Source organism: Lepeophtheirus salmonis, chromosome 6 (assembly GCF_016086655.4).
Source record: "Lepeophtheirus salmonis chromosome 6, UVic_Lsal_1.4, whole genome shotgun sequence".
Lineage (NCBI taxonomy): Eukaryota > Metazoa > Arthropoda > Copepoda > Siphonostomatoida > Caligidae > Lepeophtheirus > Lepeophtheirus salmonis.
Genome location: NC_052136.2, coordinates 20,248,056 through 20,266,503, shown reverse-complemented (window position 1 = coordinate 20,266,503; position 18,448 = coordinate 20,248,056). Strand labels below are relative to the sequence as shown.

At 30.3% G+C, this 18,448-nt stretch overlaps 1 protein-coding gene across 1 annotated transcript in view; it reads right to left on the bottom strand.

Moving 5' to 3' along the window:
* LOC121120403 (gamma-aminobutyric acid receptor subunit pi) overlaps positions 1–18,448 on the bottom strand; it is an 83,390-nt gene that overhangs the window by 47,436 nt on the left and 17,506 nt on the right. Inside the window, exon 2 of the mRNA XM_040715269.2 lies at positions 5,208–5,376. Coding sequence (XP_040571203.1) covers positions 5,208–5,376 — 169 coding nt within the window. The remainder of the gene's footprint in view (positions 1–5,207; positions 5,377–18,448) is intronic.

Sequence of the window (18,448 nt, the reverse complement as noted above, 5' to 3'; positions counted from 1 at the left end):
GAATTCGTATCAATAAGATTAATCTCCGAAGGGGGATGGAAGGATTAGGTTAATATGCAAGTGTAGGAGTAGAAATTCCATCAGTTCCTCTTTTTTAGTCTTTTTCTATTTGTTGTACAAGACAGTTTTAATATATAATTTATTAGTTTACAATTCAATACTTCGGTCTTTATTCATTTACATATACGATCATACCAGCATCCAACAATGGTTCATGATCATGCTTTCATTTCTAAATCTTTGTTAGCGATTCTCCATTGTTCATATTTGCGTATCTGGTGGCCATTGTCTTGTTTATAGGATTGCGTATAATGACCTTGTTGTCATGGCTCAAAATAAATTGAATTCCACATTTCAGAAGTGTTTCTCTCTCAATAGGGTAAAAATAAGTAAATTATTTCAACCTATAGCTAAACTATGTATATAATCTCCACCCTCAGTATTTTCTTCTTAATTGAAAGGGGATAAGAGTCACCCCCCCCCCGTCCTCCTCTATCTCTTCATTTTATCCTTTCAAATAAAGATACAATCAATAAGTGTAGATTGAATTGGGTAACTGCTTTTTATTCTATAAAAAATCCAAATGCCCAAATATAAATCCTCAAAAGCGACAATTCTGTTTTTAATTTATCAAATGACAATAATCAGTATGTGAAAAGGATGGGAACAATATCCTCAAAAGTCTTATTGATGGTGAAACATACAGCGAGGGAAATTATTTTCATTACAATTTGAATGTTAAAAACGTTATTTTACCTTTTCCATATATTCTCATTAACATTTTATTTTACTATCACCACAACAAAATAAGTATTTTCCAAATTTTCGCAAAAGATTTTATAAGAAAAATAATTGAAATTTTTCTCATCTATAAACCAAAGTTTGTCTTTTTGTATGTCTCTGTAAACAATCAAACATCATTGCTATTTGATCTAAGAAATAAAAATGTAGAAACGGGCGAGACTAAAACTCAGTGCGTCATACAAAAAAAGGAAAGGGGCGTACATATCTATCTTATTGAAACAATGTATGTCAGTCTATTTGTTTGTTCATCGACGCCTATTAACTTCGAGCAATGCGTGATACTCTCCATAGTTTTTATATAATTTTAATATTATTGCTACTTTTATAATTTTTAATTTCTGAGAAAAAAAAACTTTGTAGATGAGAGCTGAAACAGTTCCAACACAGGATGCAAAATTTACTTCACAATTATATAATACAAAAAAGTTCAATTATTTTTGTCATATTGGATACAAAGTGGTTGTGAAGGGTAGAAGTAAATTTTCAAAAGAAAAGTACTGTTATTTTAATAGAGTCAGTTTTAGATTGTTTTTCCTGTAAACTATATCATTTAAATGATTGCTTCTTTTGCTATAAATTTCATGAAATAAAAAATGAGATATTAGAATGTTCAGTACAAAGGGACCAACAATTTCATTTTCCTAAAATTATTTATACTTCTTCATTATTTTATATATTTTCCCAGCAAACAACCAATGTGGAAAAACTATTTACTAGTATTCTCTTTAAATAGGCTCAAACAATAGCAGACATATGTTGGTCTGTTGTCTTAAAATTTGGGACCTCTAATTCAAAGCAGTTTTGGTTAATTGAGTCAAAATGACGAAAATACTCCCTTTTTTTTTTACTGAACTTCTACCTATAAAATAAAAATAATTTGAGATTAATAATTTGCAAAAAAGACAACTCTTCAATTAAGTTGAGATCAAATGATTGATTCATGGGCTGTTATAATGCAAATTATACCCATAACGTGTGAGAGACTATTCAGAAGTAGATTGAAATGTCTTCCTCACAACATTTATATGCAAAAATCTACAAGATTTTCAAAAGATTAATGCTGGAGAAGATTTAAGAAGGAGTTTTAATTCATTTACTCCTGATATTGGTAATCCAGATTTTTTTAAATGAATATTTCGATGAAGTATTAATATTAATTTGATAGATTGAAAAGGACATTTACTTTAGATGCAGTTCATCAAAAGCATATATTTTATCTATTTCTACACCTCAAACAAAATTTTAAATTATGAAGAGACGGTAATTGCGTACAAACTAGTTTTTAATAATTCAATACATCTGTATTTTTTTTTTTGAATAAGTAGCAAGATTCATTATCTGATCACCTAACGTAATTACTCTTAATTTCAAGTAAATTTTCAATAATTAAGTATTAAGTAATTATTTTTATAGTCTCAGTAGATCTGATACTAAGTTTGAGAATGAAAAATTCCGAAAGTCCATTTAACAAATTCATATTTAGTTCAAAATTAAATCAAATCAAATATGGACAAATATTTTATTTTATTTCAATCTACCGTGATAAATGTAAAGATTAAGTAAAAACTCTCTTTCTATAAGACATTTCATTGGAAAATGAATAAGTCCTTAGTTTTTCTTGTTTTTTGTTCATATGGAAAAGAATATATTAAGTTATATGAATTATTATGAATGTAAAATATCATAGTAATAAACCAGTTAACAAAATACTTACAATATGTATGAGTAAAAATGATTTACAATGATCTTATAATAGGGGAATATTTAAACTACAGGTGTGCGCGTCTAAAACTGAACACTCCTTTAAATTTTACGCCATGCACATATTCGTGATTTTATTGAGTTGACACCGGTTGATACTTCGAGGCAAGGGTCTTGACTAGTTATAAACAGAACTCCAGCAAAATCTAAACAGCAACAGTGAAACAACAGCTGATAATATGGAGAGACGCCGAGTCGCAATTTTAGAACTTTCCGCGCGGAGAAAAACTCCCACTGAAATTGCCAAGGTTCTGAACTGTAGCCAAAGGGACTCCTGAGGCGACTACAAGATCTAAGTCAAGGCCTCGAAGGTCGGAGACAATGATTGCTGTCGTGAAAAAGTCTGTCGAGGACAAGAGAGGCAAGGTCACCGCCAGCGGCCTCTCCAGGGAATTCAACGTCAGCAGAAGAACCATGGACCGGCTAGTTAAGAAAGATCTTGGCCTTAAAGTCTAGAAAAGAACCCCTCGTCTAGCCCTCAAACCTTAAAATTTAAAAGAGAGCTCAGTTTTAGACGCGCACACCTGTATCTAAATAAAATATTATTCTAGCGGCTGTTTGTTGAAATAATTTAATTTTTTTCCTTTAATTATGAGTTGTGATGATAAATTTATTAATGTTATTTTCTTGAAATGAAAACTATATTTTTTTGTTGAATGGTTTAATTTTGCAACAACAAAATTTGCCACGCGACAAATTCGCGGCCTTTTTATTTTATTATCAGTTCGGAAGGTTAATAGAAATAAAAGGTTAGACAATCATGTAATCGGGCTTACTAGAATTTTCAATTTGATGTATCGTACTGACTGCAGGGCAAAACAGGCAGATTTATAAAAAACACGCAACCACGCATACTTACCCATGACGTCACTATTGCTATAATTTTAAATTTAATGTATCGTACCAACCGCTGGGCAAGAAACCCCGATTTTTACAAAACATGGAATACTCATCTACAATAACGTCAATATTGAAAGCATGATGGAATTCAAACATCAGTTGTACGCGCGTTATGGTATAACCTTGTATTTCTATTAACCTTGATCGGTTCGTACTTAAGTGTTAGCTTAGTCTCGATCTGATTAATTATACCTATAGCTAGGAGACAGGAAAAAAAAGGAAAATAGGGATGAAATAATTAATAAATAAAAGGACGAAAGAGTAAGAAATTACGGATCAGGAAAGGTTAAATATATCTTGAAGGTACTCAATTACTTGTGGCATGTTAATGAATCATAGTCGTGGTCTTAAATGATGCTTGAAAAAATGGAAGCAACTCCATCGATAATATTAAAGCAATATTTCTTTATGAATCACAGTTTTGGGCGGAATATTTATGGTAAATACCTCTTATTTCTTTACTGTATCTACTTTCACTATCAACAGGATTAAATACATAACGAAGATACATCTCTTTTCTTGGATTAATCTCACTTGGCCTTTGTCCTATCTCATTATGTAATAACTTAAGTAAGTAGTAGTTAATATTATACTTGAATTATCGCTGATTCTTTCATTCTTTGTAGACATCAGCTCGACTTCCCTCTTCCTTCTCTTATCACCAAAGAATCTTATCTGGGCAAATTATTCTAGAATATCTCTATCCCAGATGGTCTGTAAAATCATCATGCTGGACAATATCTTAATCAATGATCAGTGATCTTATTTTTATATTTCCTGGATTTAATCTATTTATTTTTCCCCCTCCTCAACTTTGATTCCACTAACCAATAGCAAAATGAAAGACCCAAAAAATTATTTGGTACAGTTTCCTGTTTATATTATTTATAATTTAAATGTAATATAGTGATATTTCCGAAAAAAAACCTTAGTCTCAAGAGAACCTTTATACTTGGATTGCCTGATTTAATTTATGCTTCTCCTAATAATAAAAATAGATAAAAAAACAAAATTTATAAAATGAATTTTATTCATTTTTTTTAAATTGATAATGGATCAGTACATCAATAACATCAGTGATAGCTTATAAAACCTTTTTTAAAACAAGGGAGCTGGAATCAGTTATAAGGTTTAAGTTAAAGCAAAGTTCCTTCATTGGTTATTTTTATAATTGGCATGTACAGAAATTCTCAGGGATTAATATAATTTCAACAAACATATATACATTTAAATTATCAAGTCTCTCTCAATATGAACAGGACTCTCACCTTTAGAGGCTCCAGGGCGCATATATATATATTGGGAAAACCTATAATAAGAGCTCAATGCTTAATTTTAATACTATCTATATTCAAATCAAGCAAAGTTTGTCTATCTCTCTGTCTGTGGAGGACACATTTTGACGAACTTGTGTTGCTAAAGTCTCACTTAAAAATAAGATAAGTACATTTTTAAAATAAAATCAATCAATTTATCATTACTTTATTATGACAATCAATTTAAGCTACTTTAACTACAATTTGCGGGTACACCTTACGAGAAAATAAAAATAATTTTTTGATAGAAATCGACGATAATTTGTCGATGAATATAAATGTAATCCACATTCAATTTTGAGAAAATTCATTCTAGCAAGCTTTTGTTTTGACAAGCCACATTTATAAAATTAAAATAATAATGAATTCATATAAGGTGTGGCAAATAAATTATACATGTACTTAATAAATGCATAGTCAACTTACTTTAGAAAAATCTACAAGGATTCGTTTGTCACTCCATTTGACAATGAGATACGCATTTATCTCAACAGTGAAATCCCTATCGTTAATTTTAAGAATTTCAAAGTTATCAAATCCGACAAAGACATCGAGTGGCCTTGTGGATTTACTACCAAATATTGGTGGAACATATCTGCAAAAATAAAAAAAGACAATTAATGAACATGAAGTATTTTTTTATTTATTTTACATTTCGTGAAAAGCATAAATATACTATATTCACATTTGAAAATATATTTCAATCATTAAATGAATAGATGAAGCCTTCAAAATACTCTAACAATACTTGATGTATTTTTTTCTCAATACATTAAAGTTACACTTAAAAGGGAAACAATCATTATTTTGGTTGTCATTGATATTTCCTGGAAGAATAATGAAGGAGGGATGTTGAAAGAAAAGCGATACCTTTCGTTAATATTCATAAACAGAAGAGTAAGAGGAGGAAGCAGGGGATACGGGGTCTCCCTACGGCTCTGTATTTAAATTTTTTATTGCAATTTAAATTAATATTTGAGCAATATATAAGATGTCTTCTTCAAAAATTATCACCTTCTACCAAGTAACCTTTTTTGTGGAACTATTCAAGAGACTGAATAGATATTTGCTCTTTCGAAAAAAATAATGAAAATGAAAGTTAACGACTTATATGTATAAGAATATTGCAAAAAAAAGATAGTTGTGGAAAGACATTCGCAATGGTATCATCAAAATGTTCACAATTTGCATGAAAATTAGAGATTGTCCATCCTCTATAATCTACAAAATGTAATATCACTTTTCAAGCTACTATTTTACATTATGAAATCAGAGATATAAAAAAGAATGGGAAAATGTATTCAATTTGTTCGATGATGATAATAGTAACAACTACTAAGGGCAAATATATTTTTATATTGGTGACTAAGCAGTCCTAAGGAAGTACTCGAATTAGTATTTGAATAAATGTAACAGATCTTTGGATGGTACAAGACAAATGTATCTCATAGGTATTGCAAACTCTAAAAATATACATTATCTGCAAGGTTGTGTGACCGTATGAAGTTTGCGGCGCTACATAAAAAAGGTATTCCTTTTTAATTTATTTTTTGTGCTCCCCAAATACAATTTTAAATTTACAAATATATTAAATAAAATTATCCGTATTTTTCTGCAAGACTTGGTCGTTTTGTAAACAAACTGGTATAAGTAAAGATTGCATAGATTTTGAAGGTTCAGGGACACTTTGTCCAAAAATAAAATCTTTGATGATGATTCATGCTTCAATACTATGTAATTATCTACTAAATTAATCCAATCACAAACACATCTTCTAATTATAGATTCAGAAACGACCTCAAAATAGAGAAGTGTCAATCTGGGGTTGATCAAGTGAATAGGATCCCCAGCACATTCGATCGAAACGATTGAATCTCAGTGATTGACTACTTCTATTATTTAAACATATTTTGTCTTTCTAATTTATTTATATATTTGGGGGATTGTAATGATTTATGTAATAACAGTTTAAATAGCGGTTTGAGACCGTTTTTATAACAATTTCTTGCTCAATCAATTAATAATTAATCATAAGAATTCGTGGTAAATAATTAAGAATTTAGTCTAGTAAAATTGGATTAATCCGATTGGAATCGTAATTAACATACTAAGTATTGCAACATAAATAATCATCTATTGTATATATCATTCTTTTCGGCAAAGTATCCGTTTGGTAAAATGGAATTTGGGGAAGTGTATTTCGGTTATAAGGTTTTCGGTAAAATGTTGGCTTGTTCTTAAAAGGATCATTAAGAACTAATGAGTCAGTTATTAAGAAAATAGATATTCTGCTTGATTGATGTACAACATTGTGTTTTTTCTTTCTAAACTCCATTTTCTTTTCATTAACCTTTTTCTTTTGTAATCACACTTTGTCACGGCATTATGCCTATATTTAGGTATATAGTAACTCCCATAATTCCAATACAATGCAATAATATCTATTAATATTTTTGATATTGTTTACTTTGCTCATATATTAATATTTTGTATATTTGTACCATCACAAAAGGCATAATATATGTATATTATATGATCATAACTATTATACCATCAAAGCTTACAAGAATATTAAATAGAGGTGTTTGAGCTCTTCAATATATTTTTTAATATTTAGGATTAGAGCAAGAGTATATCATAATTTTAAATCACTTGAGAAAATGGCAATATGTAGGATGTTGAGCTTTTCCCCCAACATGCTCTTTTTCTACATTTTGTATGGGACGTAAGGGAACTTTTCTATAAATTCAAAATCGAATTAAATAAAAAATGAATGTTACCCAACGAAATAAAAAACACCGAATATATCTTATAAAAAAATACGAAAAATATTAATTTAAAAAGTAAAACCTAACTCTGAGTACGTTAAATAAGTCTTTCTTCTTGACGTACATAAATCAATTTGCGTATAATCGTTATCTATACTTCTCTTTTGATAAACTAGGTATAAAATAATGAGGCAAGTAAAAAGTTATTATTTTTTTGGTATTAATTGTCCCAACTTAGTTATTTTATTATTTATCTTTTTACATGTAAAAACCAACAACAATGTATTACAGTGTTGCATATTGTATATTTATAAAAGTAGGGTCAGAATATAAATCAATTGGAGCTAAAGGCAGTTTACCAGAGCTTATAATTTATTGAAACAAACTCTTGTGTATTATTTTTTAACGAAAATACAACAAATATTTTTTACTTAATGAAGATGTTTGAGATCTTATCCAATGTGTCGGTTAGAAGAAAGGGGCATTTTGCTTGTTTTATTGGATTCTAACAAAAGAGTACGAGAATTCAATAATTAAAATTCAATCATGTCTCTAAGTCTAGCCACGGTAGGAGACACAGAAAGTGTGAGGACTCTGATTACTTGGAGGCTCTAAAATTACAATGACAATCTCAAGGAATCAAGACAGACGCTATCGAAATCTTGTGGGGTGACATAAGACGCTCAATATACAAGATATATCAATCTTCCTTTAATTTTCTGAAAAAATTTGGGCCAATTAAGATTTTGACCCATTGAGAGCGATTGTGGAATTTGTTATTAAATATATATTCTTCTTATTAAAATAGAAGACTCTATCTTAGAGGTACATTTCCTCTCACCGATTAAATATACCACTCGTTTCATGGGAGGTATATTTAATGAGAGGCTCTTTTACCTAGAGTTAAAGCTTCTTGAAATGTCTAGGTACTTGTTCAATATTTAAAACGTCAAGACCTATCCGCTGGACCAACAGACTTAAAACTATCTAAATTACTCTAGCTTTGGTACCCTAAGCGACTCTCTGTCGCATCAGTTTTATTAAACAGATGGGACTGAACATTAAATCAGGCAAAAATGGTGTCATTATTATACCTTTTTAGAGTCTTGAAAATGATTCAACAACAAAGAGGAAGGTTTACAATAAGAGCCTGAGCTGGGTCCAGTGGACCATGTTCTTGTGCCGGAAAGTAAGGGTAGCAAGTTCAAAGTGTGTTATGCAATATTTGTTTCAAACCTTAAAATACTTTGTCAAAGAAACCGACATTCAAATTCTAGGCAGTTGACTAAAAGAGCTTATGGAAAATCCCATAGTACGAGGTGTGCTATTGTAGTTTTCAGACAGAGTAACTGTTATTCTTTGAATGAAATCATGGAGTCTTGGTTCTGTTCTAAAGACTCTCGTGCATTTAAATGTTTTTATAACTTACTTTTATTATCCAACTGTTGGAAAAGATGTTCATAATATATCAAAATTTGAATTTAAATAGGTAAGAACAAAAGATGTTTTTTTTAATTTTTGGGGAACTAAACTGCTTTGAATGAGACAATTGTATATCTAGGTGAAATGTAAAAACATAATAAGTTTATTTTTATTAATTTCATATTTCACAAACAAGTAGATATACTATTATAGCACATACGAGTAGGCACATATAATTTTATGAAGAATGATGTAAAAATAAATGTCTATTTTAGAAAGAAATATTAAAAAGTAATTTGGAGGGACTTACTTGAGTAAAAGGAAAGAGAGAAAGAGAGGAAATTACCCCTTTAGTGGAGATGGTTTATATATAATTTCGTCTTACAATAATAATAAAGACGGATGAAGGCAATAAAAAAATCCTTATAAGTTAAGTTGTTTTCTTGTTAATAGTGTTTCTCGCCCATAGAACGATTGAACCATGAACAGTTTAATTATTGAAGATAGAGTTCATACCAATTTTTTTATGAAAATAACGAAGTTTTCTTACAATCTTCTTGGAAAAGGATGAAGTAGGAAAAAAATCATTTTTCCTGACCAGATAGATCTTCTTCCTTTTTATTGTTGAGGTGTACACTGTACGTTGTAATTCAATACGCTGGCGCGCACGACAATATCCTCATGTAGTCTTCAAATTTAGAATGTCCAAAGAACTGGATGAGATGATGCCTTGATGTAGTCTGAAGGGAATTCAAAACTATATGTATATTTTTTTGAGGGGAATCTTGAGATCTGTTCCATCCTGAGAAAGCTCATTCAAATTATCCCAAGACATTGATTCGGGTTTTTTAATGCTGAGTGATTTTTTTCAACAAACGAGTTGGGCTAGTTCATGAACAAGCACTTGTTTGGATCCTGTACAACTTTAGATCAATAATTTTTTTAACTCACAATATGGTGTACTAGAAGAGAGACACTAGTTGAGACGGTAGTCTGTTATCTTATACAGAATTTAGTCAGGACTAGCTCCAAATAGATGATTAAATTTAACATTTTCGTTTAAAATCTAGGTCAGTTCAAATTGTGCTTCCGCTCTAAGAAAATAGCCAGAGGTTCTGAAGGGAGTAAATTGAGGAAGTTTGATCGAAATTTGTGGAACATTTTTCTCTGAGGTAGCTCCGTTGCCGGCAGTGGAGGTTTTCTCCTCAATTGTAGTATTCGATCCAATAATAATGTCGGTTATATTTTTTTATTTTCTTACTCTTCAAGCTACACGTTACTACTGATTTAGAAGGAATACAATAAACAAAAAGAGAACAATAATAAATGAGAAACGGGTTAATCTGCAGATTTAAGTCATCCTCTCAATACCGAAGTAAATATACATTGTTCAGTACTTCAATACCACTTCGAATTCCATTAACAATGTATATATATTATGCTTAGGACTGAAAAAATACCCCGGGATCTCTCCAAAACGGATTCTGGAGAGGAGCTGCATATTATTTTAGCCATGTTTCCTGAAACATGGTGTTCACTAATCAAAATACTTAAAAGTTTTAACAGAGATACTTTTTTCATGAAAAAAAGATTCAAAAACACGCCCAATTTTTTTACGTGATGTGTATGAATCTTACAAATATTAGAGAAGGATATATCGCTTTTTTACTATGCTGAGTGTACAATACCTAGGGTTGTTGGAATCGTTGAAAAAGAACGAATTTGAATGGTTTTTCGTACAATATATTTTGTATAATTTTACAGAATATAATATGCATTTATATATATAGTTATTTATACGGAAATTATATATTAATAAAATGCCAGACGTCCCTTAGAATGATTTCTATTCTAGGGGCTCACACATTACCATTTCGTCATTGCATAATACAATACTCAACTTCTTCCTCGCGAAGTATAAGTATTTCGACCAAATTTAAAACTATTTCTCCCTTAGACTTAGATTGTCGTGACAGATTTTTCTTTATCTAAATGGTTTTACGTCCCTATGTATGGATGGAACATCTACAGCCTCATGACAAAATTTCAAAACCATTATGACAATTAATATTTAATACTATTTGTATCATACAATAAATTATAATTCACATTAAGACATTTTCTTGATAATATTATTTTGATTAAATAGTTCCAAGTAAAGCTATATTCTGGTGAAGGAGAGCTTCTATATGTAGTAAATTATCAGATAAGTTGTAATGGTAAAAAAAAATCATAATTGAGATATCTTATAAGTATGTTCGAAATTACCCATCGGCCATCAAGTATGATTTATGAATAAAGGTTTGTGTATGTCCGAAAGAAAACAGAGGAACCAGATAGTTGAAGTTATATTTGCGGGTGTGCTTTCGCAAAACACGATTTCCACAACCTTACGAATACCTTATTCATCTTCTTTTTGTCAGATCTGCCTGACGGGGTTAAAAAATGAAAACTGATATACTTTGTCTCTAAGTATGGTGGTAGCAACAATTAGATTCTGCATAGTGTACACTTTATGGTATAAACGTATATCAGTTTTACAGTCATTAAGATCGTTTTACAAATAATATAATCTAATAGCTAAACTACTCCAACATAAAAAATCCAATTAAAATAAGGGATATATTGTCTTAGACAAAAAAAGGTCTTTATGTAATATTTTAGTGAAGTTTAGAAACATTTGCTATCTGGAACGTCGTTTTATTTACTTTAAATCCAACAATAATATAAAAACCTCTAAACTACTTTTTAAGAAAAATATATATGCGTTTATTTAAAGTCGATATGGGGACTTGTACTCAAATCTATATTTTGAAAACTGTAACCCGTCTAAAGTAAGATTGGCACCTCGATTTGGGCTCATAAGCTAAAACTTGAGACTTGGCTTGGATTTGAACGTTAAGTTAATTTTAGCATAACGAAAATTAGCCTATTTTTGCTACTTTTCTGTATTGACCCTTCAGTATTTTGTTTCAATTTTTACTATGGAATTATGTTCTTCATACTACCTCATACATTGTAATTATTAATACTTACAATATATTTATCAGAGGGAAATTTTTTGATAGTCTAATCATTTTTTCAGGGGATATAAAGTACTCTTTTTGAAGTACCTTTTTTCAAAGGAGTTAATTAAAATATTGGAAATTGTATGTATTTAAGAGTGCGGAGGCGTCTGGACCTGACAATATAAAAGGAAAAATATATACCCTATGTACTGAGTATATTGTTCCATATTTACTTAGGTTTGGATTGGAGATGGAAAAGAGGGGTATGCTCCCCTCAGCTCTAACTCGAGGTAGGATTTCCCTCATCCCCAAAAAAAGTAATGGGACATCACTTAGTCATTGGAGGCCTTTGACAATACTTAATGAATCATACAGAATTTTAGCAGGTGTTTTAGCAAAACAAATCGAGCCTATACTTAACAAAAAGTTGGGTTCAGAACAAAAAGGTTTTTTAAAAAAAACCCGACATATTGCTGATATTTCACGAAATATTCAGACAACTATTAATTCCGTTAAAATGAGAAAAAAATTTGAAACAATCATTGAGATTGACTTCAGCAAAGCCTTTGACTCGATAAATCATAATTTTATCCTACGTGCTGTAAAGAAGTACCTTCCAAGAAGTTTTTTTAATCCAATCCGTGCTCTCCTATTCAATGGAACTTCAACTATAGTGATTGATGGATTACAGAGTAACCATATAGTCTTGGGAAAAAGCTGTAGACAAGGATGTCCCGTATCTCTGTTACTGTTTGTGGCTGCAATGGAACAATTAAGTGGTACACTTATGCGGAAATATGGAGGTTTTGGTGTTTCCATAGGAAGTAAAAAACATTTAATTGCCCTTTATGCAGATGATCTTACACTGATGGTAGAGGGAAATTCGGACAGACAAGTAATGAAAAGAATCGAGATTTTACTCTCCTATTTTGATAAATTTTCTCTATTTTCGGGGATGAAAATCAATGCGGAAAAGACATCTTTCAAAGATCATCAAAGTGGTATCTTCCGCTTACTCCTTGGTATTTGAAATTTAATTTTGAAGTTTTTAAATCTCCTGTTGCGTGTCTTATAACTAAGGAATATATAAGGAGCTTAGGTCTTCCTCAAACATGGAAGAGGAGGATTATCCGTTCTCTGAAAGGTATTAATGACGGTCGAAAATTCACCTCACAATTTCAGATATCGACTAGGCTAACTAGTTTTTATCAATATTGTAAAGACTGTGGAAGAATATATAACGATGTCAAACACACTTTTGTTTCCTGTCCACTTTTGAAAATTATAAAGGATTTTATATTTCTTAATTCCGAGTATATTTTAAATTTTGAGGCAAGATATTGGGAAGCATTTCTGATATTTGGTATTCCTTCTAACAGGAAGCAGAGTTCAGAAGAGGAAAAAGGAATTAGTGTGGCTGTCAGTAATTGCAAAGCTTTTATTGCTCAACAGCTCACCGAAGATAGGGTAATTAACCAAAGAAATATAAGGACTATCTTAATATCGGCTGCAGCTAGATACACCGCTTTATCTCTGAGGATACCTCAATCGCAAGACTCATCGTGGAATTATGCCGCCTAATTAATTAGATATTTTCCATCGATATCACTTCAGTATGAATGATTATTAGAATGATTATTCGGCGATATAAGAGGTATAGGAATGAAAATACGGATTAAGTTGGGTGTTTCTTTCCCTGTTTTATTTATTTGGGTTGTTTTGCTGGTTTTTTTTGTTGTTGTATTATTTATTAAGTACATTGTGTTACAGTATTTGATTATGTGGATGTGATTATGTGAGACGTATTCTTTGTTAGTTTGATTATTTAATTGTTTTTGATTTTGTAGGTCTTTTAGACGGAAATTAATTTTTAACTAAAATGTTAAATTATATTTTTTAACAAACGCAAATTTCCTTTTATTTTTTATTTTTGTACATGATAAATATTTATGAATAAAGACCTTGCTGTTGAGAAAAAAAAAAAATATTCAAGCAACTGGATTATAAACAAAGACTTCAGACTAGATATATGCCATATAAGGACTTTTCCCTACCTCTCGTTTCAATCCGTTTCGATCTCTCTTGGATCAATCCACCAATTATAATATAAATCGTCAATTGATTTTTTTTATATATTAAAAGACTAAATTGATTATTTCTAATGAACTAATTAGAATTTTAAGTTTAAGTAATCGTTTCAAATCAAGTTGTAAAGTTATAAGTCCTTATTACAAAAGTTATAGAAGATTTTTTGTGATCCTTATAACGTGGCACATACGGGAACACAAGGTTTGGCTATTTAAACAAGCCCCGTTTGACCACAGAATATTACAGCCCTTTAATTTACTCTAAATAACTACAAGCAAGACAAAAGTCGACAACCACAAGTTATTCACATATTTAAGAATAAAAAATATTTAAATAAATATTACATTTGAACCATGGGCAAAATATATAAACGCTTGACTTTGGAACCCCATATAATATAAATTAAAGGTAATTTGTATGCATTTATAGGGGTGTCTGCAATAATTTGTTTGATACATTTCCTCATGTGTTTATGAAACATACAAAGCTTTTTACTGACAATATTCCGCCTTAGTCATTTTTTTCGGGTAATTATCCTAGTATCCCCATACATACGTAAAAAAACGTTATCTTCATTAGTTTGACTAAAATTAACAAATGTATACGCATTTATAACGGATATTCAAGGTAATATATCCTTTCAGTTGACAATATGTCAGCCAATAAACTTCACACGATTACAACTAAAATATTTCACCAATCTAGTTTTAATCAAAGAAAATTTTTAAATGATTTATTTGGGGAAAAAAACAGTCTTTTTAAATAGTCGTAAACTCCTGAAACTACACCCAATTGTTTTTTTGATCGTCCACAATATAAGTTAGGTAGGTTAAAAAAGTAAAAAAAAGGAACACTCCCGTATACATTTTATGTAGAGTCTACATATCTTTATTTATTGGTCAGTTATTTACTATATATTGAGTATAGGAATATAAGCTTTGGGTGGCATTCAAATAAATTTATGACCAACCATTTTTGTATAAAATATTATGCTACTTAAATGAGAATAATATTGTTTATGTCATATACATATATGTGCATACAATAATAATTTACACTCAGTTTCGTCTCTAAACATTGGACTAGGTTTCTTTTAAAGGACTTTTTTATAAAGATGATGTGACTTTATTTAAATACAATTTTTGAAAAGTGTTTGAAATTGTTCATATTCGCGAACTACACCTAAAAACAATCAAACATTACAACGATGACACACTTAAAAATTCAAAATATAATTATCAATCTATTGGTCTCCCAGGATGAAAGTGTTCATACCTCGGAAGAATTGTTTTTAAACTATTCATATATCTAGTTGAATTTGACAGTTTGTATTTGACAATGTCAATAGTATAGTCGCAGGAGTTAACACTTATCACTTCCTGAGTTATTGATGTTTTCATTAAAGCCCATTTGCCAACTTTGGACTGGTTATCATAAGGTTCGAAAACTAATTTGGGTATTATTTGGAGAGATATTGGAAGCAAAAAAAAAATAAGATTTAGAATTTTATAAAAAGCACATTAGAGCATCCATAAATGAAGGCATTTACCTTCAAAAATTACTATTTCTGTTTCAGTGAAAGCACCTTCCTCTGGCGGGTCATATCTCAAAACACCACGAATTTTATGTTTATTTTTTGACAAATTTATTTTTTAAATATATGGCAAGTTTAGTGGTCTATTTGGTATAGAATTAACAATTTTAGATCAGAATGAAATCTACTAAAAAGATTATTTTCTGAGACAAAATCAAGTAATTTCTGCAATGTTTCTTATTAAAATCATCTACTTAGGGAAGAATATGTTTGAATAAATAAGTAGTAAAGTGAATCACTATAAATCAAAATTCATAAATGTGTTTATGAAGTCATCTATGTCATCATGAAAGATTTGAATGCGAGGTAACCTGATTTGTAGTTATTTGCATTTGTCTACTGATGTCTAATACAAAATTATTAAGATGCTTTACAACCTTTGCTAATTTGAAAGGGAGTTTAGCATCGAAGCTCATTGTAATGTCTTTGCTACTTCTTATGGTGAATCCCATGCAATGTGTTCGTCGGTACTATAAAAACGAAAGTTTAAACAGGCCATACACCAACTTAATTCTATCTGCAGAAGAAATGTTTGAATTTTGTCAAAATATAATCCCAGCTTTGTGTTTAGGTATGGACCTAAGATTGAAATAGAAGAATTGCTAACTATGCGTGCAGTTCATTACGACGGAATTGATGATGTTATTCCTGGAATAAGATCTTACCGCCAATTCATTCGAATAAATGTTGTTCTAATTGGGGCAAAAGGCGTAGTGTAGTGATGATGAAGAGTTTGCATGTATTTATAATTTTAAAGTTGAATTCTGTTTGGACGAGGAGATCACTGTTGGCTCGTATGCTGCAGCTATGTATGACAGCTGCTTTTGGCTCTGCTTGATTTTAAGGAAAAACAAAGGAAAAATGGACATGAAAGTCAAGTTCTTACACCTTAAAGGTCCATCAAAATAATTTCATTAGGCCCAACGTGATGATAAATTTGTCCAAAAAAATATTGGTATTTCGAGATATGGCCCACAGAGAGGGTGCGGTCATTGAAGTTGAAACTGTAATTTTGAAGGTAATGTCTTCATTTGTAGGTGTTCCAATGTGTTGTTTTGAATTGTTCATAGTTATAGTTTTGCATACTGTATCCTCTTTTTAGACAGTAAAAGTGTTAACTCTGTCATTTTCTGGAATTTTCCCTTTGACAAATGTATTTCTTTTCCCATTTGAATCTATAAAACTTCTTCAAATGAATTAATCTCTCCATTTCATTATTGATACAATTTTTTTGAACATTGACCAATTTCATAACATTTTTCAGTTTCACATGTAATTGACTGACCTGCGTAGCTTATAAACCTTTAAACTCCGAAAACCTATAAATTCTAGAACGTTACACTTTGTTATCAAAAAATGAGATGACTAATTCTTAATGAAGGATTTACAATACATGGAATGAGGATTATCCCATTATTGAATATTACATGGATAATCCATATATTAATAGTGTAATTTCTGAATATTTTAATAGAAATACTGAAACATGAGTATTATGTGGCACTCTATAAAAAACTTTACTCACTACTAATGTATTTTGAGTTGAAAGTTTATTTTACTTAAGAAATCTGCGGATAAATATTTAATCTCTTACTGTCCTAAATTTAAAAAAATCTTATACTACTGTCAAATTTATATTGGAATGTGACAAGTGTATGACGATTAAGTTTTAATTTGCTATTTTTTTCTATGTTTAAATGATTTTAGATATTATATTGAACTTCACTCTAAGAAACTTTTTTATGTACCTTTTATTATGTATAAAATATCTGTGCCAGTTGAAACACGCCTTCTCATCTCAGATCTTCTCTTCAACTTCAGGTTACACTCATTCTAGGAATATCGCCTGTTTGTGCCTCACTCAGTGGATCTCATCTCTTTAAATGCAAGGATCGTTCATTATGCAGGCCTTCCTTAGCTTTAAATGATCTCATAGTTACTTTTCACCTCGCGAATCATCGCCTTTAAGCTCAAGAATACATTTATTACTCCATATCTTCTATGAAATTATACCACACTTCTATGTTTCATAAAGCGACATAATAATCGGATCAAAGGCCCAATAAGTATCGAAGAAAGTTCTCATCCTCCATCCACAGCTCCTTCATTGAAATTATCGAGTCTATTCCTCCTTAAGTCAACTCTGATTCATCTCCAACTCTAAGATAAATATTTCATTGATAAGTGTATTTCAGTGTCCTTGATTCATAAAACACATGCGGCAAGAATTACTAGACTCTATCACACTCATTTCAATTGCATTTATATATGATCGAATTCCAGCTGTAGTGTCTACATGAACAATTATACATTCTGAAAACTCCAAGTCTTACTCCTGATTTCATCATACTAGTATGTTTTTCTTAGATGGAAAATCTTAAATTCTCTTTCTCGATATATTTGTTAACAAATCATATTCTGTTCTCCCATTATGTGCATAAATAGTCTTGGAAACTGTTAAGTGACTATGTGATAAAAAAAGTGACTTCTTAACTTCTGTACACCTGTACAGGAATATCTAAATGTCATTGCAATTCTAAAACTTATTGTGTAGGGAATCACCTTCTAAATAACTAAATTGCTTGTCACCATATTATAATATTAGACTAATGAAGTTCTAGTATCTCCACACAAATTAATTAATTATAGATAATTAATAAATGTAGGGTCAATAAGTTTATTAATATACGTGGTTTTATTTAAGAAAATAGTAAAAATGTAACAAAATAATAATACATTCTTTTCAGTAATGAATAGAAAAATAATCAATAAATTATAACATTAGAT